Here is a 24,660-nt window from a genome sequence, read left to right as displayed (position 1 = left end):
GCTCAGTCGTTCTTTCCCATTTCTCAGTGTGCAGTCCTGTACGCAGCAGTGAAGTATTTTACAAATAATGAAGATTTTAACTGCCCAAGGAGCCTATTGTCCTTTGGTGTCCTTGTGAGGCTTTGTTTGAAGGAAAGGACTGGAAGCCCTGAGCGAGCTGGTTTCTGAGCGGGTAGTAGGTCTGGCCTTCCGTGTGTAAGAAAGCACGGCATCCGTGAGGCTCAGTAACGGGGCACGCCTGTCCTCAGTCGTTTCAGGTTCTGGTTCTCTGGGCTGCAGAGATCTTTCCATAACCCAGAGTGCACGCTGGGCATGCCGGGCGATTCCGGGACTGTTGGAGCTTGCACGGTTAGGCTAGCTTTTCTGGTTCAGCCTCTAGTTTGAGGCATACTGCGGAATAAGGAAACTGAAAGCCCAAGCAGAGGGACCTGCCAGAGGGCACGGACCCCCCGAGGTGCTCAGCAGAGGTCAGCAGGCCCCTGGAAACCTCTTGAGTCATCTTGTTTATTCTTGAGAACAGTGTCCTGGGTGAACCTGTAATTTGCTCTTGCTTAAAACTCTCCTCGGTTCCTGTCTCCCCGGGACACAGTTTTGGCTGTGAGTCTTGAAGCTGTGCCTGCTTCCCCAGCCTCCATTTGAACCCACTGTTCCTTGTCCACGGGGCTCCGGGCACTCTGTCCTGCCTCCTCTTGAGGCATAGAACACGCAGTGGTTCCTGCCTCAGGGCCTGTGTACTTGCTCACCTTTCTGCCAGGTGTGCTCTGCGCTGCTCTTCGTTGGAGTCCAAGCTCAGAAGTCACTTTCTTAGAGACCTTCTCAGGCCTCAACCTCTCTCACACCGGCTGCTTGCTGCTTACATCTCTCCAGCTCATTATCCTACTTTACTTTTTTTCTCGATGGCTCTTATTATGCTCAGAAGTTATTTTATTTTGTGTGTCTCTCTTCTTTTCATCTGCCTGCCTTGCTGTATCTGTCCCATCTGTGCATCCACACCCTCCCATCAGGATAAAGGTACACAAGCCACAGTCTTTGTGTGTCCTGTCCGCCTTCACTGGCATCTAGCACATCACTGAAACATGTCAGACATTTGTGTTGGGGCCCTGGGTTTGGTAATTGTCTAGGTGTCCTCACAGGACTCTGTGTGTAGTCGTCCTGACAGCTGAAATTTACTGCAGTGGAAGGACATAAAGCAGAGTCTGCAAAGAGAAGAGGTGTGTGGGACGAAGGGCAGAGGAAAGCACGTCCAGGTTCTCAAAGTCCTCCCTGTGGAGTGACACGGCATGCTCAGTTCCCCAGACCTGAATTGTGACAGCACTTGGGAACTGTGTTGTCAGGGAAGCCCCTGAGGTGCTCCCTGCCCAGAGTTCTTCCTGCGGCTGGCCCCGTAGGCGCTGCTCCTAGCATGCACTGAGATTCAGACTCCCGGGAGGAAGCAGTGCCCAGCCTGAGCTGTGCTGTTTGTTGGGTCCAGGCACTAGGAGCCCCTCTTATCACCTGGGGAAAGCTTTATATTGGTATAGAGAACTATTTGCCACTCAGGTTCCCAGACAACAGCCAAGGGTGAACTTGCAAGCAGGCCTTTCTAACTTCGCCTGCTGGGGCAACTCTCCTCTGCACACTGCTTAAGAAATGTTTATGAATGAGTGAATCACCCAGCCTAACTGCTGGGGTAACTCTCCTCTGCACACTGCTTAAGAAATGTTTATGAATGAGTGAATCACCCAGCCTAACTGCTGGGGTAACTCTCCTCTGCACACTGCTTAAGAAATGTTTATGAATGAATGGATCACCCAGCCTAACTGCTGGGGCAACTCTCCTCTGCACACTGCTTAAGAAATGTTTATGAATGAGTGAATCACCCAGCCTAACTGCTGGGCCTGCGGATCAGACCTCGAGACTCCAAAGGCCAAAGCTCGTGGCCTCCTTTTCCTGGAAGGCAGTTCTACTCCCAGACACAGGGAGGTAAGAGTGGTCAGTCTGTCCTTCCTCCTGCCCCCCAGACCCTTAGTAAGCGTGACTCTCTGGTCCCCAGGTGTTGAAGCACAACGGGTCATCAGAAATTCTCAACAAGCTGTACGACACGGCCATGGACAAGCTGGAAGTGGTTCGGAAGGACTACGACGCCCTCAGGAAGCGGTACAGTGAGAAGGTTGCCGTCCACAACTCGGACCTGAGCCGCCTGGAGCAGCTGGAGGAGGAGAACCAGCGGCTGCTGAAGCAGGCGAACATGCTGACCCAGCAGAGGGACACGGCCATCCAGCTGCAGCACCAGTGTGCCCTCTCCCTGCGGAGGTAGGCGCTGGCGGCCACTGAGGGTAGAGGATGGCCAGGGGCCAACTGGACTGGCTTTGCCTCAGGGCCACTTTCCCATGTGGGCATGTGGCTATCTGCAAGTCTCCCAGACACCCCAGAGAGTAAAAACAGCACAGAGATTTGTGCTTTTTCAATCAAAACATGCTTATTTCCAGGAAACATTTTCTTGACCCTCAGTGTATCCTGGGAGTTGTTGTTCTTCCTCTCAGTTGAACAACTTGGGATGTTCTGACCATCCCATTCCTGAGGGCTCTCATAAGCCTCTTCCCCTGTCAATCACCCACCTAGCAAATAGCAAAGTTAATTGTCATCGGCATTGTTTCTTCCAAAATTTTATTTTCTGTTAAGGTATATAATCGGTAGGGATGTGAGCCCTGGCCTCCAACAGTATTTCATAAAGTACATTCCTGCAGATTTGCCAGTGCCCTGGAACATTCATTGGTTTCGTATGAAAAGTCTTCTCGAGATAGAAACTTTTGGGAACTGCTAGGTTGCACATGGGCAGGTGCCTGTAGTGGAACTTCTCAGAGCCTTCATTCTGGTCCTGAGCACGAGCCTGTCCAAGAGGGGGTGCAAAATGCAGTGTTTCCCAAACATGACTCATCAGAGAACATACTTCTTTATTTAATGGAGCACCATGCTGAATTGGACCGCTTTCAGAAATGCTACTCTACAGCTATAAGCGCTTGATTTGCAGTTTCCTATGTGGAAGGGACCTCCTGGCTTGGGAGGACTGAGCTGTGCCCTCACACAAACCTGGCAGCTTTTGGCCAGCCACATGCCTCTCCTTTTTTTCTGTATTTGGAAAATGAAGTAGTTGGATTAAATAATTGTTAAGGCCGCTTTTATCTCTCATATGCTGTGGTACTAGCATTAAAAAAAAATAGTGTAGCCTGGCCCTGGATGGCTGGCTCAATGGTTGAGTGTCAGTCTGGCGTGTGGATGTCCTGGGTTCAATTCCTAGTCAGGGCACACAGAACTGACCATCTACTTCTCCACCCTTCCCACTTCCCTTTCCCTCTCTCTTTCTCTCTCTCTCTCTCTCCACTAGCAGCCATGGTTCAAGTACATCAGCTTGGGCCCTGAGGATGGCTCCATGGAGCCTCTACCTCAGGTGCTAAAAACAGCTTGGTTGTGAGCATAGCTCCAGATGGGCCGAGCATCTGCCCCACACGGGGTGTGCCAAATAGATCCTAGTCAGGGTGCATGTGAGAGTTTGTCTCTCTATCTCCCCTCCTCTCACTTGGAAAAAGAAGGAAAAATAATTACGTAGCTTGACTGTGGAAGAAATTTGCTGTTGTTTCTAGTAGAACAGAGGGCATGAAGTCCTCAATTCAACTTTTGGTATCTGTAAAGGCTGAGAAAAATTTCAGGTCCAGGGACATGGGTGCTCCGTGACTGTTCTCTCTTAGGGGTGTGTAGAATGACCTCACTTGAAACTTCATGCTTGACTGTCCAGCACGGCAGAGCTGACCAGGCAGGTCTCTGCCACCCCCCACGTCCTGGCTGCCTTTCCCCCCAGGTTTGAGGCGATCCACCATGAGCTGAACAAGGCCACGGCCCAGAACAAGGACCTGCAGTGGGAGATGGAGCTGCTGCAGTCAGAGCTGACTGAGCTGAGGACTACCCAGGCAAAGACCGCCAAGGAGTCAGAGAAGTATAAGGAGGAGCGGGATGCAGTGTACAGCGAGTACAAGCTCATCATGAGTGAGCGTGACCAGGTCATTTCTGAGCTGGACAAGCTGCAGACAGAGGTGGAGCTGGCCGAGTCCAAGTTGAAAAGTAGCACATCGGAGAAGAAGGCAGCCAGTGAGGAGATGGAGGCCCTGCGACAGGTAGGGGCCGGGCGCTGGCCAGCGGGCACTGCTGCCCGGGCTCTGGGGAAGCAGTGAGGGAGGAAGGGCCGTGGCACACACGGTGTCTGATAGCAGCTGCTCCGGAGTCAGAGTGGAGATCTTCTCATATGAGGCCTGCCTGCTGGCTGGGCTTCGGACAGTGCCTGGGAGAAGGCCGAGCTAGCTGCACTCAGTGCCCAGTTCTGATCTGAGCTACAGGGCTGCAGAGGGAGGTCCAGCCATGGTCTTGGCCCATCACAGTTTACAGTGTTACAGTGTGGAATAAATATCAGGTGACATGCCCAGACACGCATGTACTCCATGCACAAACGCTCTCACTCAAACCTATGATCAAGTAATTGTTGGTCAGTCTTGTGTTGAAGGTCTCAAGGACTTGCTCATTAAGAAGCAAGATCCCAGGGCCAACTTCCCAAAGCCATAGATACCTTTGACCCGTGAATCCAGAAGAGCACCCTCAGGGCATCTTTCTCCCCCTGTCTTTCAGGGGCAGCCCAGCTCCTGCTGGGAAGATGGTGTACTGTACTCTGCGGTTCCAGGCTTGCTCCTTAGGGACATGCCTCCAGGGTAGGAGCCTAGGCTTCAGTAGAGTTCGAGTTAGGCCACTTAGCTTGGCTCCTGAGGGGTCCGTGTGGGTTCTTTGCATCCTTCCTCCTAGTCCTGGAGCCTCGTCGCTGACCTCTCACCCCCAAGGGCAGATTTGAGATTCCCTTCCCATGCTGTCGCTCAGTGTTGTGGCTCTGTTTTAGAGCTGCTGAATTTGGTTGTAGCAGACTTTTTTTTCCTATTGAAATGCCTCTCATTCTCCTTTTCTTTATAGGTCAGTTGGAATGTAGCCTTCAGAATTGGTCTGTGAGAAGTGATAAGCAAGGTGGGATAGGTCGAACAAATTGGCAGGGGAAGGTGGATGTTGAACGGTCAGAGCCCGAGCCCCCTGGACCCAGCACAAGGAGCAGCTGATGCCCAAGGGTGGTTGGGGCTGTGTGAGGCTTTGTGTGGATAGTGACACTCCTGAGGCCCAGGGGGTGCTGGGCGTCATGGACGCAAGAGCACAGGCCCTGTGCTTGGAGAGCGGGCCTTCTCAGTCATGTGACCTCATACCTTTCTGGGCCTCAGTTTCCTCATCTACAAAATGGAAATGATGTTGGCCAGCATCTCTGTCATGGGTGGCTGTGACAGTCACATGATTTAATATTGAAACACATTTAGAACAGTGTCTGCACAAAGTAGGAATGATTTGAGTCTTTATTATTAAAGCGATTATTAGCTACTCTGGAATTGTTTTTGTAGGCAAAAATGGGCCAACTAGTGGCAATTTCCTATCAAGGGAATGAGACTTCCAGACCATCAAGGTGAAAGCTATTGTGAAAAGAAGAATTTACTTTGGTGAAATTTTTGAAAGACCATGATGAAAGAATTTTAATAAGTGAGTATAGTGTATTAGAACTTGGTAATTATCCTAGAAAAACCATCAAATCATTTTTACAGTTTCGCATCTGAGAGCTCAGTGGTTGGGAGAATGTTCTTATCCAGCAAGAAAAACAGTGATGAAGAGGAAAGCTTTGAGAGCCAGGGGTGATGTCTCCAGCACAGGCAGGGAGCTGGGCAGGACTGTACCAGGGGTGACGTCTCCCGCACAGGCAGGGAGCTGGGCAGGACTGCACCAGGGGTGACGTCTCCCGCACAGGCAGGGAGCTGGGGCAGGACTGCACCAGGGGTGACGTCTCCCGCACAGGCAGGGAGCTGGGCAGGACTGTACCAGGGGTGACGTCTCCCGCACAGGCAGGGAGCTGGGCAGGACTGCACCAGGGGTGACGTCTCCCGCACAGGCAGGGAGCTGGGCAGGACTGTACCAGGGGTGACGTCTCCAGCACAGGCAGGGAGTTGGGGCAGGACTGTACCAGCGGTGACGTCTCCCGCACAGGCAGGGAGCTGGGGCAGGACTGTACCAGCGGTGACGTCTCCAGCACAGGCAGGGAGCTGGGCAGGACTGTACCAGGGGTGACGTCTCCAGCACAGGCAGGGAGCTGGGCAGGACTGTACCAGGGGTGACGTCTCCAGCACAGGCAGGGAGCTGGGCAGGACTGCACCAGCGGTGACGTCTCCAGCACAGGCAGGGAGCTGGGCAGGACTGTACCAGGGGTGACGTCTCCAGCACAGGCAGGGAGCTGGGCAGGACTGTACCAGGGGTGACGTCTCCCGCACAGGCAGGGAGCTGGGCAGGACTGTACCAGGGGTGACGTCTCCCGCACAGGCAGGGAGCTGGGGCAGGACTGTACCAGGGGTGACGTCTCCAGCACAGGCAGGGAGCTGGGCAGGACTGTACCAGGGGTGACGTCTCCAGCACAGGCAGGGAGCTGGGCAGGACTGTACCAGGGGTGACGTCTCCCGCACAGGCAGGGAGCTAGGGCAGGACCGTAGCCCCGCGTGGAGTAGGAACTATGAGCTTGGCCGTGCCCTTTGTTGGGCTGTGGAGAGCACGGAGAAGCAGGAAGAACCACCGGCTCCCAAGGCGCACGCTCTGAAGGCGCCGGCGCCGCTCTGCTGCCTGCACTCATGCATGCCCTTCAGCCGGAGCCTGGTTCCCGGCCGTTGCAGGGGGCATTGGCTGGGTGTCAAGTCTGCCTGTCAGCTGAGGCAGGAATCTTTTCTAGGCACCGATCCGAGTGAGCAGTCCGGAGCGGACAGCTCCTGCCCTCACCCCAACCTTGGCAGCTTCCAGAGCTGAAACCCTCAGCTCCTCCTCTACTTCGTCTGGCTTTTCTGACGAGACCACTCCCGACTTGCCCCAAGTTGGCCAGGTTTGTGCCTGGGCCGTTTTGGCTCTAAGGTTTGAGTGGGCGGGACTTACTCTCCCCCTGGCCTGACAAGACCTTCTGGCATGGGCTCTGCCCCTGCAGAGGGTTCAGTGCAGCCCCGGGGCCTTTCTCCTGGGCCTGCTGCCTAGGTGGAGTGAGTGTCTTGTGAACACCAGCCCACCTCTTCTTTAGCCTGTGGCCCATCTGCCAGGGCGGCAGAAGGTCGTCGTGGGTGCTTTTGCAGACTGAGAGCTGCGTGGTGTGGAGGAGATGCACAGGAGCAGAGTCTTGGAGACCTGGGCTCTGGGCTCTGTTCCCCGAGGTGGAACCTGGGGGCAGCAATTTCCTGGCCCTGCGTTTCCTCATCAGTATAACAGGGGCTTGGACCTCAGCTCCCCAATTCCACTGCCCTTTTTAAGATGCCTTATTCCTCCTCTTCCCTCTCAATAAAACTAAGTATTGTACTTCTACCATTTCTCCTAAGGAAACTGTTTTTGGGGTGTTTTCATTTTGGAGCCTAGTGATGGTGGGGAGCACCGGAAGGGGGCGGAGATGGGGACAAGGGCAGCTGCTGCCAAATTCCCTGGCGTTGGCTCTGCCCCCACCTCCGGCCTTCAGCTCGAGCTGATTATCCAGGGTCCGATGGAAAGACCTTTCTTTGAAACCACATGTTAACACGTTTCAAATAGAAAACTATGTAAATATGAAACACAATAAAATGTATACTTAAGAAGGTGTTATTGTTAAACCTATTACTACAATAAATTCTTGAGAGAATTAATGAAAATAAAATTAAAAAAAACTTCCAAACTAAACAAACATTCAACATTGCATAAAAATGGGGGAGGGGGTCAAAACTGAAATCATTTGACTTGATCTTGGGAAATGCGAGTTCTCAGTGGAGTGAGCACCTTCCCTCCCCGAGTGAAGGTGTCCCCAGTTCCTTCTGGCTCTGCGTGGGAGATGAGAGGAGTTAGAAGCTGACTGCACACATTTTCCTATGTCTCCCTCGTCCCTGTTTCTTGGCTAAACTTTTGAGATCTTTTTTGAACTTGTATTAGCGGAGGCTGCGTTGCTGTCTGCTGTGGAGTCAGAGGGAGTGTTTGTCTTCCTTATTCTTAGTGCGCAGGAATGGAGGTGTCCAGGGCAGAGACAGCACTGTCTGGCCCTCCCCTGTCTGGTTTGTAATTTGCTTCTGCAGAAGGCCTTTGAGCTCAGGTAGGAGTTACTCTTGCTGTAGACAGTTGCTTTGTCATTTCCCCGTGTTTTCTAAGGATTAGAGGAGCATAGGGGGAACTCTGTATATGAGTGCTTCTTAGAAGTTGATTTGAAATTTTAATGGATCGCAGTGTTTTCCTACATCCAGCTCCCGCGAGTTAGCCCCAGCCTCTGCACCTGTCAGGTCGTACTTCTGAGCCAGAAGCCCAGGACCTCCTCTGCTTCCCCCTTGTCCCTACCAGATCAAAGACACGGTGACAATGGATGCTGGGAGAGCCAACAAGGAGGCTGAAATCCTTCGAAAGCAGTGTAAGGCTCTGTGCCAGGAGCTGAAGGAAGCCCTCCAGGAGGCAGATGTGGCCAAATGCCGGCGGGACTGGGCCTTCCAGGAGCGAGACAAGATCGTGGCAGAGCGAGACAGCATTCGGTACATACCCCGGGCTGGCGTGGGCTCCAGTCTCCCCATGGCACACTAGGCTGGAGGGGCAGTCATTTGTCACACTTCAGCCAAGGTGAGAGGGAATAGATCCTTCCTGTCTCACCCTAGGTGATGCCCTCCCCGCACCTCAGAAGCATTAGAATTTTTCACTGTCTCAATGTTCCTTTTCACTGCGCCCGAGACGTCCAAGTGTGCACTGAGACCCTTGGAAGTAGCACACGACCAGGCTCTTTTCTTAGGGGGCTTCTGCTGACACGACAGTCAGAACTGCATTGTCTCAGTCAGTATTCCTCGAGCACCTACTATGTGCAGGATCTTAGTCCCTTGAGCAAGGAGCCCTGGGAGAGCCTCAAGGCCCCCAGGTGGGTGTGATGTCTGAGGGGCCGGGCCAGCCCTGTGGGGCTGCAGGAGGTCTGTCAGGGTAGTGGGGATGGAAGCACATGAACAGGGAGTGCCAGGGCCACAGTCAGAGCTGTGATGGGGGCCTGCAGGGCACTAGGCAGGGGGAACAAATGGGGAGGTCTCCCCAAAAAGTATGGCATTTGAACTAGGGCTTACACACGAGTGGATTTTCCCATGTGGAGAGGGGAAGGGCATTGTAGCCTGAGCAAACGTCATGGACAAAGGTATGCTGTCCTCAGGGCAGAGCAGGGACCAGAGTGTGACTGGAACCAGTCTCGCACTTAGAGAGTCACAGGACGCAGCTGGCAGTGCTCCTGAGGGCAGGTGCAGGAGCCTTGAAAGGGGAGCCCAGAATGTGGACTGGGTCCTTGGTTGAGGTAGAGCCAGGAGAGGCAGTGGTGGTGGTGGGGATGTTGGTAGGGAGCAAGGATGTGGCCATTGGGAGTTTCTGAAAGATCCTTTGTGGCCTTTGAAAGGAGAGACTGATGTCTACCCAGGCCAGTCTGGAGATGAAGGTTCAGGGTGGGGCGATTTGGAGTTATGGGAGGGCAGCTGGCTCTCAGGGTCCATCAGTGACAGGATGCAGTTCTTGGGGTGGCAAAGAGCACAGACTCCGGCTGCCAGCTTCCCTGTCCCCACCTCCTCTCTGACTGGCTGAGATGGTCCCAGGTCCCAGAAGCCACATGTTCTTTAGCAAAAAGTTGTCTGCACTGGACACCCACGCAGAACTCGGGGCTGCAGAGATGCATAAGGCGTGACTTGTCTGGGTGGGGCTTGGTCTGGGTGTGGGGTAGGGATGGCTCTAGAAAGGCCTGCGTGTGGGCAGTTATGAGGCATTTGGCTCTAGCACCGTTGGAGCACATGGGCCTGCTGGTGAGCTGGGGGGAGGGTGGACATTAACCCCAGGCACACTGAGGGTGAAGCAGTGGGATGAGCACTGGACGTTTGGAGCTCAGTGCTCGTTGCCCAGTAACGGGGGCTGGCAGGTGCCTGCTCTCCTGGGTCCTCAACATCACCTCTTTCCCTTAGCGGGGTTGGCCTGATGGCCTTACCTCCAAACACTCAAACATTTCTGTGCGTCTGGGGCAAGGCAGACGCCTGGGGTGTTCACTGCAGGCTGGGGTCCTCCATCCCTCACCCCTCATGGTGACCTGGGCCTTTGCTCCCTCTACCAGGACACTCTGTGACAATCTGAGGCGGGAGCGGGACAGGGCAGTGACCGAGCTGGCTGAGGCCCTGCGCAGCCTGGATGACACTCGCAAACAGAAGAATGACGTCAGCCGGGAGCTTAAGGAGCTCAAGTATGCTGGGTGGGCGCCTGCATGGGAGTGAAGTGCCCATCTCTCCTCTCAGGGCAAGGCCTGGCTATCTGTCCCTTCTCTCTGCCTTACTCTGTCAAGCGGTAGAATGGGTCCGAAGGCTGCCTCTGTGTGGAGAGTTAATTAGAAATTTTTAGGCAGAGAAAATAACAATAGCCCTTTGGTGAGCACATGGAGGTGTGCACTGTGTGCTAAGGCTTATAATAAGGAAGGTCCCTGTTTCCAGCCAGTCTGTTTGGGACAGACAAGTGTGCATTGTTCATTCATTCCCTCCCTCCCTCATTCATTTATCACCTCATCAAGGACTTACTGTGTGCCTGTTCTGTGTGGGTCAGGCCTGTGGGAGGCCCAGGGGAAACGGCTGAGCAGGCCGACCAGGTCCCTGCCCTGTGGGACTCACAGCATGCAGGAGACGACCACAGGCAGGCCCATCAGAGAGACAAGTACATAAAGGGACAGCGACGACAAATTATGGGGCAGAGCTGTGCGGTGATTGTGACCACCACTCACTCAGTAGTCCATCCTTATTATTTGGATACCCATCTGGAAGAGACTATTTAGAATATCAGACAACTCCCCTTAGTGACAACATTGCTCCCAGGGGTTGTCATTTAAGACCTGGTGCCTCTAAGCAGTGGATTGCAAATGCAAATATCGAAGTTTAAAAAGAGAAATTGGCAGAGCTCAGTAGCCACCACTGCAGCCTAGAAACCAGGTTCTAGTGGAGGAGCAGTGGCTCTGTCCATTCCAGGAGCCTCCCAACCTGGCGGGGTGGGGGTGGGGGTGGGGGTGGGGTGGTGAGAAGCTTGTGAATGAGCGTGCAAGTCTTGCTCACTCGAACTGTGCCTTTCAGAATGGAGTGCAGCTTCTTCCCACTCATTAACATCTAACATAAGACAAGCAGTTTCAATTATTAAAAAAAAACCTAGAACCTGTGGGACTTGAGTGCTCTAAAGAAAATTTCAGAGGTTGAAGCAAAGCAACAGTCTCTCCAGGGACCCACCTTGAGTCTAGCAAGTGATGGAATAAATTAAGCCTAGGCCCTCTGGGGCTTCAGCATGGAGGAAGTTTCCGTCCTAATTGCACTGGAGTTGCGGGACCATCTAAGAAAGTCAGGTTCCTTTGTTCATTCAGCACATTTGTATTTGCGTCTCCTCTCTGCTGAGTTCTCAGACGCGTGGGATGCTGGTGACTGAGTTCGTGCTGCTGCACAGGGAGCCCTGTCTGCAGAAGCAAGAGAGGTGGCCCGGTGGGAGAGAGATGGGAGGAGTGCAGTCAGCAGTGAATGCTCAGCTTCCGGCCAGGAGGAGGCTCTGGAGCTCTGCCCAGGACGCGGAGCTGGCCAATGAGAGCACAGCCCAGCCATAGGTGTGGACCTGGAAGCTTGTTCACTTGAGCAGGAAACAAAAGTAGGTTATGAGTGTGCCAGGAGCCCAGTGGGCAGGGCTGAGAATTGGGAAGGTGGTCTGGGCTTAGGTTTTGGGAAGAGGGTGTTATATGAAGGTAACTGGGGTATAGGAAAAGGTTTCTAAGTCTTTTTCTCATCCTCTTAACGGGGTCTTTCTGAGAGCTTACGTTTTTGTTTCGATCAAATCCAATTTATTGATTTTTAATTTTCAATTTTCAGTGAATTATGTTATGCCTAAGAACCCTTAAACCAACCCCCAAAAGATTTTTCTGCTGTACTATTTTTTGCATTTAAATCTGTGATACGTTCTGAGGTTATCTTTCTATAAGGTACGTTTTTAGGTTGAGACTCATTGTTTTTGCCACAGACATGCAGTTGCTCCAGCGTCCTTAGTGGAGATTGTCCTTCCTCTGTTTAGTCACTTCTGACCTGCTGTGCTCTGGGGGCTATTTCCGGACCCTTTATCTGTTGCATTGATCTCTGTGTCTGTCTTCCTGGCAGCTCCACTCAGTCTTGAGTACTGTTGTGTGAAAAGCCTTAAAATCAAGGCGAGTGATTCCTCCCACTTAATTCATTTTAAAAATTGGCGTTGCTCTTCTACTTTCTTTGCCTTTCCCTATAAAAAAAATTTTTTTTTGTTATTTTTCTGAAGCTGGAAATGGGGAGGCAGTCAGACAGACTCCCGCATGCACCCGACCGGGATCCACCCGGCATGCCCACCAGGGGGCGATGCTCTGCCCATCCGGGGCATCGCTCTGCTGCAACCAGAGCCATTCTAGTGCCTGAGGCAGAGGCCACAGAGCCATCCCCAGCGCCCGGCCCAACTTTTTGCTCCATTGGAGCCTCGGCTGCGGGAGGGGAAGAGAGAGACAGAGAGAAAGGAGAGGGGGAGGGGTGGAGAAGCAGATGGGCACTTCTCCTGTGTGTCCTGGCCGGGAATCAAACCCGGGACTCCCGCACGCCAGGCTGATGCTCTACCACTGAGCCAACCGGCCAGGGCCTTTCCCTATAAATTTTAGAGTAGTCTCTGTATCTGTGAACTTGTCTTGCTCACGTTTCCATAGGAATTGCATTAAACCTCTAGATAAATGTAAGGATTTCTGAGTCTTAAGAAAAAATCAGTATAAAAACCCACTGATACCCAATAAGGCTTGGCCTGGCACTCCAGATTTGTTTGGGAGCCTACATGAAGTATGAGGTGACAGCCCCACTGGATGGCATGAGGAGTCCACCTGGTTTCCAAACTGTGACGGGGCAGGACATTTCCCCCTCACAGGCCCTTGCCCTGGCTCCCTCTCTTCCCAGGGAGCAGGTGGAGTCCCAGCTGGAGAAGGAGGCCCGGTTCCGGCAGCTGATGGCCCACAGCTCCCACGACTCGGCCATTGACACGGATTCCATGGAGTGGGAAACAGAAGTTGTCGAGTTTGAAAGGGAGACGGTAAGCTTTTTTCACGTCTCTTCTCCCTGTCCTCCTAATGTGAAGACTTTGGATGGGGGAGGGAGTAGAGGGCCCACTTGCAGTGTCCCCCAGTGTCACGGTTGTTAGTTTGGAGGTTCTCGGTGCAAGTACATCCTTTCCCTGAACTTGTTTGGCTGGGTTACAGCAGATTGCTTCCTGTGTCCTGTGGGTGTGCGGACACAGCATGTGGAGCGAGGAGTGAAGAGCAGAGCCCTGGGGGGTGCCGGGGGACACGTGTCTGCACTGGCCAAGAGGGTTGACTGACTGAACTGCTTATGGCTGCATCGTGGGGACTAAGTGCCCTGTCAGTCATGGTGAAGGGTCAGTCCCCACAGTAGAGTGAGTGGCTTGCGGTTAAGAGCCGATGTTTCTCACCACTGCTTTGTAAATTGTGCTGCTGCTGCTGCTGCTCTGACAGGAGGACGTTGATCTGAAGGCACTGGGGTTTGATATGGCGGAAGGTATGAATGAGCCTTGTTTGCCCGGGGACTGCGGCATATTTGTCACCAAGGTGGACAAAGGAAGCATTGCAGATGGCCGCTTACGGTAAGAGTTGCAGGAGCCCTGGTTCTGGAGGGAAGGTGGGGCCCTCCGACCCAACGAAAGGACCCGGAGAGCCAGGGGGTAGTTAAATGAACACATCACAGCGTCTGAGGGGCTCGGTCTGTCTGAAGCCTGTTCTTAAAGGACACTCTCTGGCTGGCAGTTGCCTTGGAATCTGACCTCCAGTCACCAGGCACTGCCTTTGTGTCTCTGGGTAGAAAAGGCTCAGATGGTATGTGTAAGTGTAGAATGTGCATTGCATGCTCCTTCCATGAAATACTAATGGTGATAATATAGTGCTTATTATATGCTCAGTAATGGTTTCAGCACTTTATGTAATTAATTCATTTATCTTTACATTTCTGTGAGGCAGGTACTGCTGTATTGTACAGATGAAGACACGGAGGCTCTGAGGGGTTAGGTCACTCAGTTAGAAGTGGCAGAGCTAGAATTTGAACCCAGGCAGTCTAGCTGCAGCATCTGTGAGTTTAACCACTTGTCCATTCTGGAAGTGGCTGTCTTTCTGAGTGTGTCCGTGGGGCACCTGCTTTCTGGCATTTGGCTTCCTGCATGGGAACAGTTGGCTGCCCACTGTTCCCAAGGCCTGTGTGCACACTGACCCCGCTGTGCCCCTCTTCAGGGTCAATGACTGGCTGCTGAGAATCAACGACGTGGACCTCATCAACAAGGACAAGAAGCAGGCCATCAAGGCTCTCCTCAACGGGGAGGGGGCCATCAACATGGTCGTGCGGCGGAGGAAGTCCCTGGGTGGGAAGGTGGTCACGCCACTGCACATCAACCTGAGTGGGCAGAAAGGTAGCGGTCCACGGAGGTGGGCAGAGTGCTTCAGGTGGCAGGGTGTCCCTTCCTCGTGCTGAGGGATGTGTGTTTTCAGACGCACTTTATTACTAGGGTTGAGGTGTTAAAGCTGCCTGACTGCAGCCCATGTGCCTCCCCGGCCTAGGCTCATCTCGGTCCTTGGTCTGGCTTGTCTCCCAGTGATTCACCAGACCAGCCGTGACTGAGCCCCTGGCTAGTCTGGCTCGGGTGCATGCTGGGATGGGCTGGTCACAATCTGCCAACATATTCTTTGTAAGAGTATCTCCCAAAGATGAGATGGGACACCCAGAAGGCCATGCGACCTGGGCAGGAGTTACAACCTGTGGTCCCATGTGGTTCACAGACAGCGGCATCAGTCTGGAGAATGGAGTGTACGCTGCTGCCGTGGTTCCCGGAAGCCCAGCTGCCAAAGAGGGGTCCCTTGCCGTGGGTGACAGGATCGTGGCGGTAAGTCCTTAGGAGCTGCACCGTCTACTGCATGCAGAGATAACAAATCTGGGAGGTGTGAACAAGATGTAATGAACACAGTTTTTATACTCACCTTGTTCTTTAAATGTGAACATTTAAATGTGATTTTTTGTCTTCTGATAGTATGTTTCTATTTAATACAGAAAATTAAGAAGTAAAAAAAAGTTTGGAAGGAAATAAAAATTCATCTTAATTGTTCCCACCTATGCGAAATCTTTGTTAACATTTTTACTGTATTTCTCTACAACCTTTGTTCTATATTTGAATGCATAGTTAGGTCAATTAAAAAATAGGTATCTGTATGTGATTTTTTAGAAATATTTTTACTAAATATTTTGCCTATTTATCTTTAAGTTTCTTTTATTATTTCCAAAGTACGACTCGTTTGCTGTAAAATAGTCAAGCAATACAAAAATATATAAAGTGGGAATTCTCTCTTTTTCCTTTAATCTTGTTCCTCGAGGTAATTTCTACCCATTTAGGAGAGGTACTCCCAGCCAGACCGTAAGAGCTCACAAGTCTGTATACAGAGATAGAAGTTTTTTTTGCTTTTTAAAGTATAGTAATGGAATTGCCTGACCAGGTGGTGGCGAAGTGGATAGAGCATTGGACTGGGATGCGGAAGACCCAGGTTCGAGATCCCAAGGTCGCCGGCTTAAGCGTGGGCTCATCTGGTTTGAGCAAAAAGCTCACCAGCTTGAATCCAAGGTCGCTGGCTCGAGCAAGGGGTTACTCGGTCTGCTGAAGGCCCGCGGTCAAGGCACATATGAGAAAGCAATCAATGAACAACTAAGGTGTTGCAAAGCGCAATGAAAAACTAATGATTGATGCTTCTCATCTCTTTGTGTTCCTGTCTGTCTGTCCCTGTCTATCCCTCTCTCTGACTCACTCTCTGTCTCTGTAAAAAGTAAATAAAATAAAATAAAAGTTTAAAGTTTAAAGTATAGTAATGGAATCATCTTATGTTGTTCTACAATTTGCATTCTACATTATGGGTCTCTTTCCAAAAATTATTCTGTGATTGACGGCCATATAAGTTGTTTTCAGTTTCTGCGATTGCAGACAGCCCTACTATATGGCCTTCACCTCTGTGAAACAGCCACTTTGGGGGTACTTAACAGCATCCCTGGTGACCAAAGCCCCACAGTGCTGTGAGTTTATAGTCGTAGGGCATGTGTATTTAATACTTCTAAGTAACTTTTAAACATTGAAGTCATATACATTTTTATGACACACACACAAAATTCCAGTTGTACAATAGGCACAGTGACAGCGACTCTTCTCCACTTCTAACCCCTATCTGTCAGTTCCCACCCTGCTGGCAGCCACTGATAACAACTTACTGCATTTTCTTCCAGAAATGTTCAAAATATGTATATCTTCCACTTAAAAAAACCACAACAGAACAAATGGGATCATAGTTTCCTCAGCTGCTCACCTTGTTTTTGTCTCTAACAGCGTGCTCTGTGGCTCCTCTAGGTGTGTCTGGTTATTTCAGGAGGCGCGTGTTCCCTTGTGGACAAGCAGCACAAGCTGTTAACCAGTCACCCGATGGACACCAGAGCAGCTTTGCCTTTACAAGTGGTGTTGCTGGGCCACAGGGCATCCCTCCATGGGGACCCATGGGGACCCATGGGCTCCCACAAGAGAGTGCTGCTGGGGGAGTTATTCCTGGGGTGGGCATATCGCTGGGCAGATAAGCATTTAATATTTGATATAATCTCCCTGTGCCTCAAAAAGGCCGTGGTCTCTTCAGTCCCACTACGTGAAGTTGCTCATTACTTTACGTCTTTGCCAATGTTTTGCAGATTTTGGGGGGTGTCAGACATTAAAAGCAATATGGTCATTTTGAAAATTTCAAGATATGAAAAAGTTATAAAGAAAAAAATCAAATTATTCTACTACTTCAAAATGGTCACTTTGCATATATTTCCTAAACTTTAGACCTTGAAATAATTACATAAATAATTATAATATCAAATAATATTAGAACAGATAAAACTGCAAAGGTTACGTGGGAGATCCTGTACACCCTTCACCCAGTTTCCCCTAATGGTTATATCTTACGTAACTATAATATTAAAGCCAGGCAGTTGACATTGGTACAGTGTGTATATTTAATTCCATGTCATTTTATCACGTTTGGGTAACCAATGAAAAGTCAAGACAGAGCTGTCTCATTACCATAATTTTCCTCCTGTTACCTTGTGTTAACCCTTTATAGTTACACTCATACCCTGTTCCCCTCATTCAGAACCCCGGACAACTACCCAATTTATTTTCCATCTCTAATTTCATTATCTTGAGACTAGTATATAGGTAGAATTGTACCACATGTGACCTTTTAAGATTGGCTTTTCTGCTCAGCATGGTGCTGGGAGACCCATCACATGGTTGGTGTGTGGACAGTGTGTTCCTTCTTATTGCTGGCTGTAGTGTTCCGTGGTTTGGATGCAGCCTGGTATAACTGTTCCCCTTTGCTCATAGACTTTTTCAAAGATTGGAGCACATCTGAGAGAGACGTGGGCAGAAATTCACGTGTAAGCAGTTGTGACGAGTCTTTGTGAACAAAGACGGTATCATCTCACATGGTACTCTCTAGTTGACAAAGGCCTTTTACACCACGATCTCGATTTTCAGTCTCCTTCCTCCCCTGGGAGGCACACGTGTTTATATCCATTTTGTGCATGAAGGTGTTCCGAATCCTGGTTTAGCATCACAGCAGAAAGCAGCGGAGCCGATCCTGGACCCTTGGTGTTCTGGTCCCAGTCAGATAAACGCCTTCCTGTGGAGTGATTTTAAGGCTGTGTATTTCCTTTGCGCAGGAGCTCCTCATTTGGATTCCTCTGTCCTTACTGGGGAGGCACTTTCTGTCCTTTTGCAACTTCAGGCTTGGGCACCTTGCACACCTAGGCCCACTGTCCATCCTGGGCTGGCCGCGGCAGAGGTCCTGTCCTGGTGGTGGGTGACAATCTATCTGTTTGGCCCTAGATCAATGGCATTGCACTGGACAACAAGTCTCTGAATGAGTGTGAGTCTCTGCTGCGTAGCTGCCAGGACTCCCTGACCCTCTCGCTCCTGAAGGTAAGGGTCTGCCCTCACGGTCTGCGGGTGGCAAACCCTCAGCTGCACAGGCCTGACTTGCTTTCCTGCGTCGCTGGGATCCTTGAAGAGGGGTGTTGATTTACAAAGTACAGGGTGCTCATGAGCCCTGACCAGAATCCAGTTTAAAAACAAAAACAAAAAACTAGCTATGGAAGGACATCTGGGGGACTGTGGGGTGCTTTTGAACCCAGACTAAATAATTAGTTGATCTTAGAGAATTGTTCATTTTCTTGGGTATAATGACAGTATTGGGGTACAGAGGAGAATGGCCTTATTTTGGAGAACATGATAAAGTTGTTAGGGGTGAAATGCCATGTTTGTAACTTATTCTTGAATGTTCTGCAACATTGACAGATATAGACAGTTTTTAAATATACTGTTGAATCTAAATGGTGGGTTTATGGGTGTTCATTGTGCTTTTCTATCACCTTTTCTACATAGTTTTCTATATAAGTTGGAAAAAATAGCTTCATTAAACTAACTTTTAAAAAATTAATTATTTAAAAATTAATAGACCTTTTTAAGGAGCAGTTTCAGGTTTACAGGAAAGTTGAGCTAGCATAAACAATTCTCATATTCCCTCCACTGCCCCAATTAGTAACATCTTGCATTAGTGGGGTTCATTTGTTACAGTGTTAATGGGTTAATATTAACTAAAGCCCATAGTTTACATGAGCGTTTACTTTTGGTCTTGTATATTCTGTGGTCTGGACAGTGTGCGATGACAGGTATCTACATTATATAGTATCATACAACATAGTTTTACTGTAATGAAAATCCTCTGTGCTTCTCATCCCTTTCTCTCGTTCCTCCAGCCCTGGAAACCACTGATCTTTTAACTGTCTACAGAATTTTGTCTTTTTAAGAATGTCTTATACTTGGACCAGGTGGTGGTAGTAGGTAGAGCAGGGGTCCCCAAACTACGGCTCGCGGGCCGCATGCGGCCCCCTGAGGCCATTTATCCAGCTCCCACCGCACTTCCGGAAGGGGCACCTCTTTCATTGGTGGTCAGTGAGAGGAGCACATTGACCATCTCATTAGCCAAAAGCAGGCCCATAGTTCCCATTGAAATACTGGTCAGTTTGTTGATTTAAATTTATTTGTTCTTTATTTTAAATATTGTATTCTCGTTTTGTTTTTTTACTTTAAAATAAGATATGTGCAGTGTGCATAGGGATTTGTTCATAGTTTTTTTTATAGTCCAGCCCTCCAACGGTCTGAGGGACAGTGAACTGGCCCCCTGTATAAAAAGTTTGGGGACCCCTGAGATAGAGCATCAACCTGGGACACTGAGAACACAGGTTTGAAACTCCAAGGTCACCAGTTTGAGCGCGGGCTTATCTGGCTTAAGCATGGGATCATAGGCAGGACCCGATGGTTGCAGGCTTGAGCAAGGGGTCAGCTGGAGCCCTCTGGTCAAGGCACATATAAGAAAGCAATCAATGATCAACTAAAGTGACGCAATTACTAGTTGATGCTTTCTTATCTCTCTCCCTTCCTGTCTATACCTGTCTGGCTGTTACTCTTCCTCAAAAAAACCCCCCAAATAAATAAATAAATAAATAAGTTATAGTTGGAATCATACAATTTATAGATTTTTTTTAGATTGGCTTCTTCCACTTAATGTGCACTTAAGTTTTCTGCATGTCTTTTCATGATTCAATAGCTTATTTCTTTTTATTGCTGAATTACATGAATATACTACAAGATAGGTTTTTTTTTCTTTTTTTTAAAGGTTTTACTTATTGATGACAGAGAGAGAGACAGAGAGAGAATGGGGCGTGGGGAGGCAGGGGAAACATCAACTCATAGTTGTATGTGCCATGACTGGCCACTCATGGGGCCTTGAACTAGTAGTGGTCAACATTCTACCCACTGTGCCACCACAAGTCAGGCAAGACGTGTATTTTTAATAATGAATTTTTTTTCATTTAATACTTTTAAAAAGTATGCAGGACATTATATAGGTAATTTCAGAAAATACTCAAAGTCAAGAGCTCTTCCTGGCTCTCCTGTGGGTTCACATGACCAGGGCCATAAGGAAGCCTTCCCTATGAGGATGTGCGCATGCAGGCGTGTGTGGCTGCCTGTCTCTGTGTGTGGCCCATCTCTGGCCATTGCTCTACCTGCAGGGGAATTTTCGATGGCAGCACCAGGTCCTGTGGTCTCGTCCTCTTTTTCTCACTTCCTGCAATCCCTGCTTAGGTGTTCCCTCAGAGCTCCTCGTGGAGTGGCCAGAACATCTTTGAAAACATCAAAGACTCTGATAAGATGTTGAGTTTCCGAGCCCATGGCTCGGAAGTCCAGTCCCAGAATAAACGGAACTTGATGCAGCACAATAACTCCACGCAGACTGACATCTTCTACACAGACAGGCTGGAGGACAGGAAGGAGCCGGGCCCCGCAGGAGGTAGCAGCTCCTTCCTGCACAAACCCTTCCCCGGAGGACCCTTCCCAGCCTCTCCCCAGACGTGTGCCAGTGCCTCTGAGCGTAGCCTGAGCTCCTTTCGCTCAGATGCCTCTGGGGAGCGTGGCTTTGGGCTGGTGGACATGTGTAGCCGGCAGCCGCTGCTGTCCTTTGAGACCGAGGCTGGTTCCTGTGTGGCAGCAGAGACCCTGGAGAAGGCCGAGCCCGAGAGCACCAACAGCGGCGGGACCTGGCCCAAGGCTGTGCTCAGCTCCACTGCAGGGCCCGAGAAGCTCTCTGTTTACAAGAAGCCAAAGCAAAGAAAGTCTATCTTTGACCCTAACACTTTCAAACGCCCCCAGACACCCCCCAAAATAGACTTCGTGGTCCCTGGCCCTGGGCCTGCTCATTCCCCCCAGCCCTCTAAGAGGGTGGGGCCTCTGACACCCCCAAAACCTCCCAGGAGGAGCGACTCCATTAAGTTCCAGCACAGGCTGGAAACCAGCTCTGAGTCAGAGGCCACTCTGGTGGGCAGCTCCCCGTCCACCAGCCCCCCGAGTGCCCTGCCCCCCGATGTAGACCCTGGGGAACCCATGCACGCTTCGCCCCCTCGCAAGGCCAGGGTCCGCATTGCTTCTAGCTACTACCCTGAAGCAGATGGGGACTCCACCTACCTGCCCGCCAAGAAATCCTGTGACGAGGACCTCACCTCCCAGAAGATGGATGAGCAGGGACAGAAGCGTCGCCGGCCAAAGTCTGCTCCCAGCTTCCGGCCAAAGCTCGCACCGGTGGTGATTCCTGCTCAGCTCCTGGAGGTAGAGCCCACACTGGGCTGGGGCTGGGGGTGGGACGGGGTTGTGGCCTGTGGGAAGTCCCCCAGCAGCCTGCAGGAACATCGCCAGGCTTACACTTGGCCCTGACTGCTTTGCTCTGAGCATCTACCCTCGGGAGGAGAAGGGGCAGGTGGAGGCCAGTGGGAAGCAGTCCTTCCTAGGAGATTGTAGAGTAATGTAGGTGTTCATATTCCTGGGGATATGACGCCGAGAAAGAAACACATTTGGTGTAGCATTGAATTTGCTTATTCAGCAAGAAGCTTTTGAAACTGTACAACAAAACCAGGTGACATGGACCTGCCTTGAATAGTTTAGGGAAGAGGAAGACACTCGTGAGTCTGCTGGCAGTAGAATAGGCTGGCCTGTTGTGGGTCCTGTAGTCATTTCCAGAAGGGAGAGATTGCTATGAGCAGGAGAACAAGTCCACGCCACTCCCCGCAGACAGAGAGCTTCGTGCAGCTCTGATGCACACATGGTCCACCCTCTGCACACATGCATGACCCCTCTTTATCTGAAAGAATCTCTTGGTGGTTTTCTTCCAGACTATTTTTGAAAGAAGTTTTTTCCTTCCAGGTGTGTAAGACAACTTGAACGATCAATGACATCTTCTGATTGTCACTTCATGTGTCCTAGTGGGAAGAGCTAGTGCCTAGGGATAGAATTGCTTGCAAACACTTCCGCATTTCCCTGTTCACAGCCACTCCCTCTGCCTCTGGTCTTGCAGGAGCAGAAGTGCGTCTCAGCCAGCGGAGAGCTCTCCCCAGAGCTCCAGGAGTGGTCCCCTTACTCGCCAGGGCACTCCGGCCGGCACAGCAACCCTCCACTCTGCCCTAACAAGGCATCTGTGGGTGAGCCAGCCGGGCAGGGCTGGGGGGAGAAGGTCTCTGGGCCCCCAGGCCCATCCAGTCCCTAGAGCAGCAGAGGCAGTTGTTCCAAGGAGCAGCTGTGTGTCCTTGACCCAGAGGTCCACCTGGCTAGCATTGCCATCCTGTAGGTGAGGTTTAGTCTTGTGCCAGTGACATTACTTAGCTTTGCAGAGTGCATAGCAGCCCAGGAAATAGGGAGCATCAGAGAGAGCTCTCCCAGTTTACAGATGGAGAAAGGCCGGAGGCTTGCACGGTCTGGGGCTGGTCAGGTGGTTTGGGGCAGCTGTTCTCACCCAGCCTATTTTTAGGCACCGTTCCCCGGAGTATGACCCCAAGTGCCGCTGTGAGCTCCACCCTGAGGAACCCCATCTACACTGTGCGTAGCCACAGGGTTGGCCCTTGCAGCTCTCCACCCATCCCCAGAGACATCGTCCCCCAGGTTTTGCATCCCAGGTATGTGAGGTCACTCCCACACCTCCTTTCATCCCAGCCATCCACGCCTACCTGGATATAAAGCAACCGTGTTAAAGAGGCTCATGGACAGAGCAGCTTCCTTGCCTGGTTTGGAGTGGGCTGGTGTGAGCAGCTCTGGGACCCTGGGGAAAGGGACTTTAATGGAGGCTCTCTCTTGGTTCACCAACATGGATCATGAGGAAGTTTTTAAGAAGATGTGATAGTGATAGTAGCCAGTGTTTCATTGTTCACATTGTTCACGCGCCAGGCACTGTGCTCAGACCTCTATAAATACCTTATTCAATTGCCACAGCCACCCTAGGCACTAAGGACTCTAGTCCTTTGTTCTGTATAGATGAGGAAGCTGAGTCCTAAAAGGTGAGTGGACTGACTCAAGCTCAGTTTCATTCATTTATTCAATTATTTGACAAGTTTTTATTGAGCACCTACTATGTCCCATAGATTGTTCTAGCTCCAAGGGGATACAGTAAAGAACCAAATAAGTTTGTTCTCATGTGACATTTGTGTTAAGTGTGGGAAGCAACAGAAAAAAGTTGCCAGTGATACTAGATGTTGCTGAGTAGTTCTGAAAACCGTAAAAGAAGGCAGCAAGCTTGGAGGAGATTGGAGGGTTAGATTGGGTGGTGGGAGGCCCACTGGAGGGGGGTTATGCTGCTCTGACCACAAGGCTGAGAAGAGGCCACTGAACAAGACCCGGGGGAGAGTCCCAAGGAAGGAAGACTGTGGGTGTTGCTGTCCAGGCCCCTGCTAACAGTACAACTCTTGGGAGAAAAGGGGAAGCTTGACAAAGGTATGGTGAGTAAGGAGGTAGCCCAGGTTACAGGGCACAAGTCCTCCAGGGTCTGCAGCCATAATAGTTTGGGTTTTATTCTGAGTTCAGAAGAGATGGCTGGAGAGTTTTAGGCAGGGAAGAGATATAGTCTTGATTGTGCAATTAGAAGAGGACATTGTTGGCTAGACTGCAGGCTAGCTGATGTGGGTGGTGCCTGGGCTCTTTGCCCTCTGGTCTCCTAGGCCTGTCCTCCTGAGGGAGGCTCAGAGGTCCCTCTGGAAGGTCCTCTTCCTCTCTCGCCTCCCCCACGCACCCCAGAGGGGAGGCTTCATCTCCCCAGGCCTCCCAGGCCTCAGACCCTCTGTGTCCCCTGCAGAAGCCCCCCTGCAGGAGGCCAGGCCTTGCTGAGGCAGAGGTGGAGGTGCCACTCCTGCTCCGTCTGTGTGGCCCTCTCTGCCATGTGCAGGTCCTCGGGAGGCCTCCTCTGGCAGGGCTGCAGGCAGGCCGCGGTCCCCAGCTGACAGTGCTCCGTCTGTGTGGCCCTCTCTGCCATGTGCAGGTCCTCGGGAGGCCTCCTCTGGCAGGGCTGCAGGCAGGCCGCGGTCCCCAGCTGACAGTGCTCCGTCTGTGTGGCCCTCTCTGCCATGTGCAGGTCCTCGGGAGGCCTCCTCTGGCAGGGCTGCAGGCAGGCCGCGGTCCCCAGCTGACAGTGCTCCGTCTGTGTGGCCCTCTCTGCCATGTGCAGGTCCTCGGGAGGCCTCCTCTGGCAGGGCTGCAGGCAGGCCGCGGTCCCCAGCTGACAGCTGAGGCAGAGGTGGAGGTGCCAGTCCTGCTCCGTCTGTGTGGCCCTCTCTGCCATGTGCAGGTCCTCGGGAGGCCTCCTCTGGCAGGGCTGCAGGCAGGCCGCGGTCCCCAGCTGACAGCTGAGGCAGAGGTGGAGGTGCCAGTCCTGCTCCGTCTGTGTGGCCCTCTCTGCCATGTGCAGGTCCTCGGGAGGCCTCCTCTGGCAGGGCTGCAGGCAGGCCGCGGTCCTCAGCCTACAGCCAGTGGCTCTTGACCTCTTCTGCCGACCCACGCTTGTCACCTGTGTTTCTCCCCAGGGGCTGTGTCCGGTCCTGGCCCCTCACCTGTCTGGTTCTCTCA

At 51.4% G+C, this 24,660-nt stretch overlaps 1 protein-coding gene across 2 annotated transcripts in view; it reads left to right on the top strand.

Annotated features, from left to right (window-relative positions):
* Positions 1-24,660, top strand: part of DLG5 (discs large MAGUK scaffold protein 5) — a 114,458-nt gene that overhangs the window by 72,300 nt on the left and 17,498 nt on the right. The window contains exons 6-18 of one of the 2 annotated variants that reach the window (XM_066349183.1): positions 2,033-2,292; positions 3,836-4,148; positions 6,821-6,967; positions 8,425-8,609; positions 10,199-10,324; positions 13,056-13,188; positions 13,628-13,755; positions 14,393-14,568; positions 14,936-15,039; positions 18,052-18,144; positions 20,371-21,387; positions 22,130-22,253; positions 22,580-22,724. In XM_066349183.1, coding sequence (XP_066205280.1) covers positions 2,033-2,292; positions 3,836-4,148; positions 6,821-6,967; positions 8,425-8,609; positions 10,199-10,324; positions 13,056-13,188; positions 13,628-13,755; positions 14,393-14,568; positions 14,936-15,039; positions 18,052-18,144; positions 20,371-21,387; positions 22,130-22,253; positions 22,580-22,724 — 2,951 coding nt within the window. The remainder of the gene's footprint in view (positions 1-2,032; positions 2,293-3,835; positions 4,149-6,820; positions 6,968-8,424; positions 8,610-10,198; positions 10,325-13,055; positions 13,189-13,627; positions 13,756-14,392; positions 14,569-14,935; positions 15,040-18,051; positions 18,145-20,370; positions 21,388-22,129; positions 22,254-22,579; positions 22,725-24,660) is intronic. The other variant, XM_066349184.1, reaches the window with a different exon arrangement.

The sequence above is a fragment of the Saccopteryx leptura genome, chromosome 9, assembly GCF_036850995.1.
Source record: "Saccopteryx leptura isolate mSacLep1 chromosome 9, mSacLep1_pri_phased_curated, whole genome shotgun sequence".
Classification (NCBI taxonomy): Eukaryota; Metazoa; Chordata; class Mammalia; order Chiroptera; family Emballonuridae; genus Saccopteryx; species Saccopteryx leptura.
The sequence above is the reverse complement of the archived record's forward strand: the minus strand, read 5'-3'. Positions and strand labels throughout refer to the sequence as shown.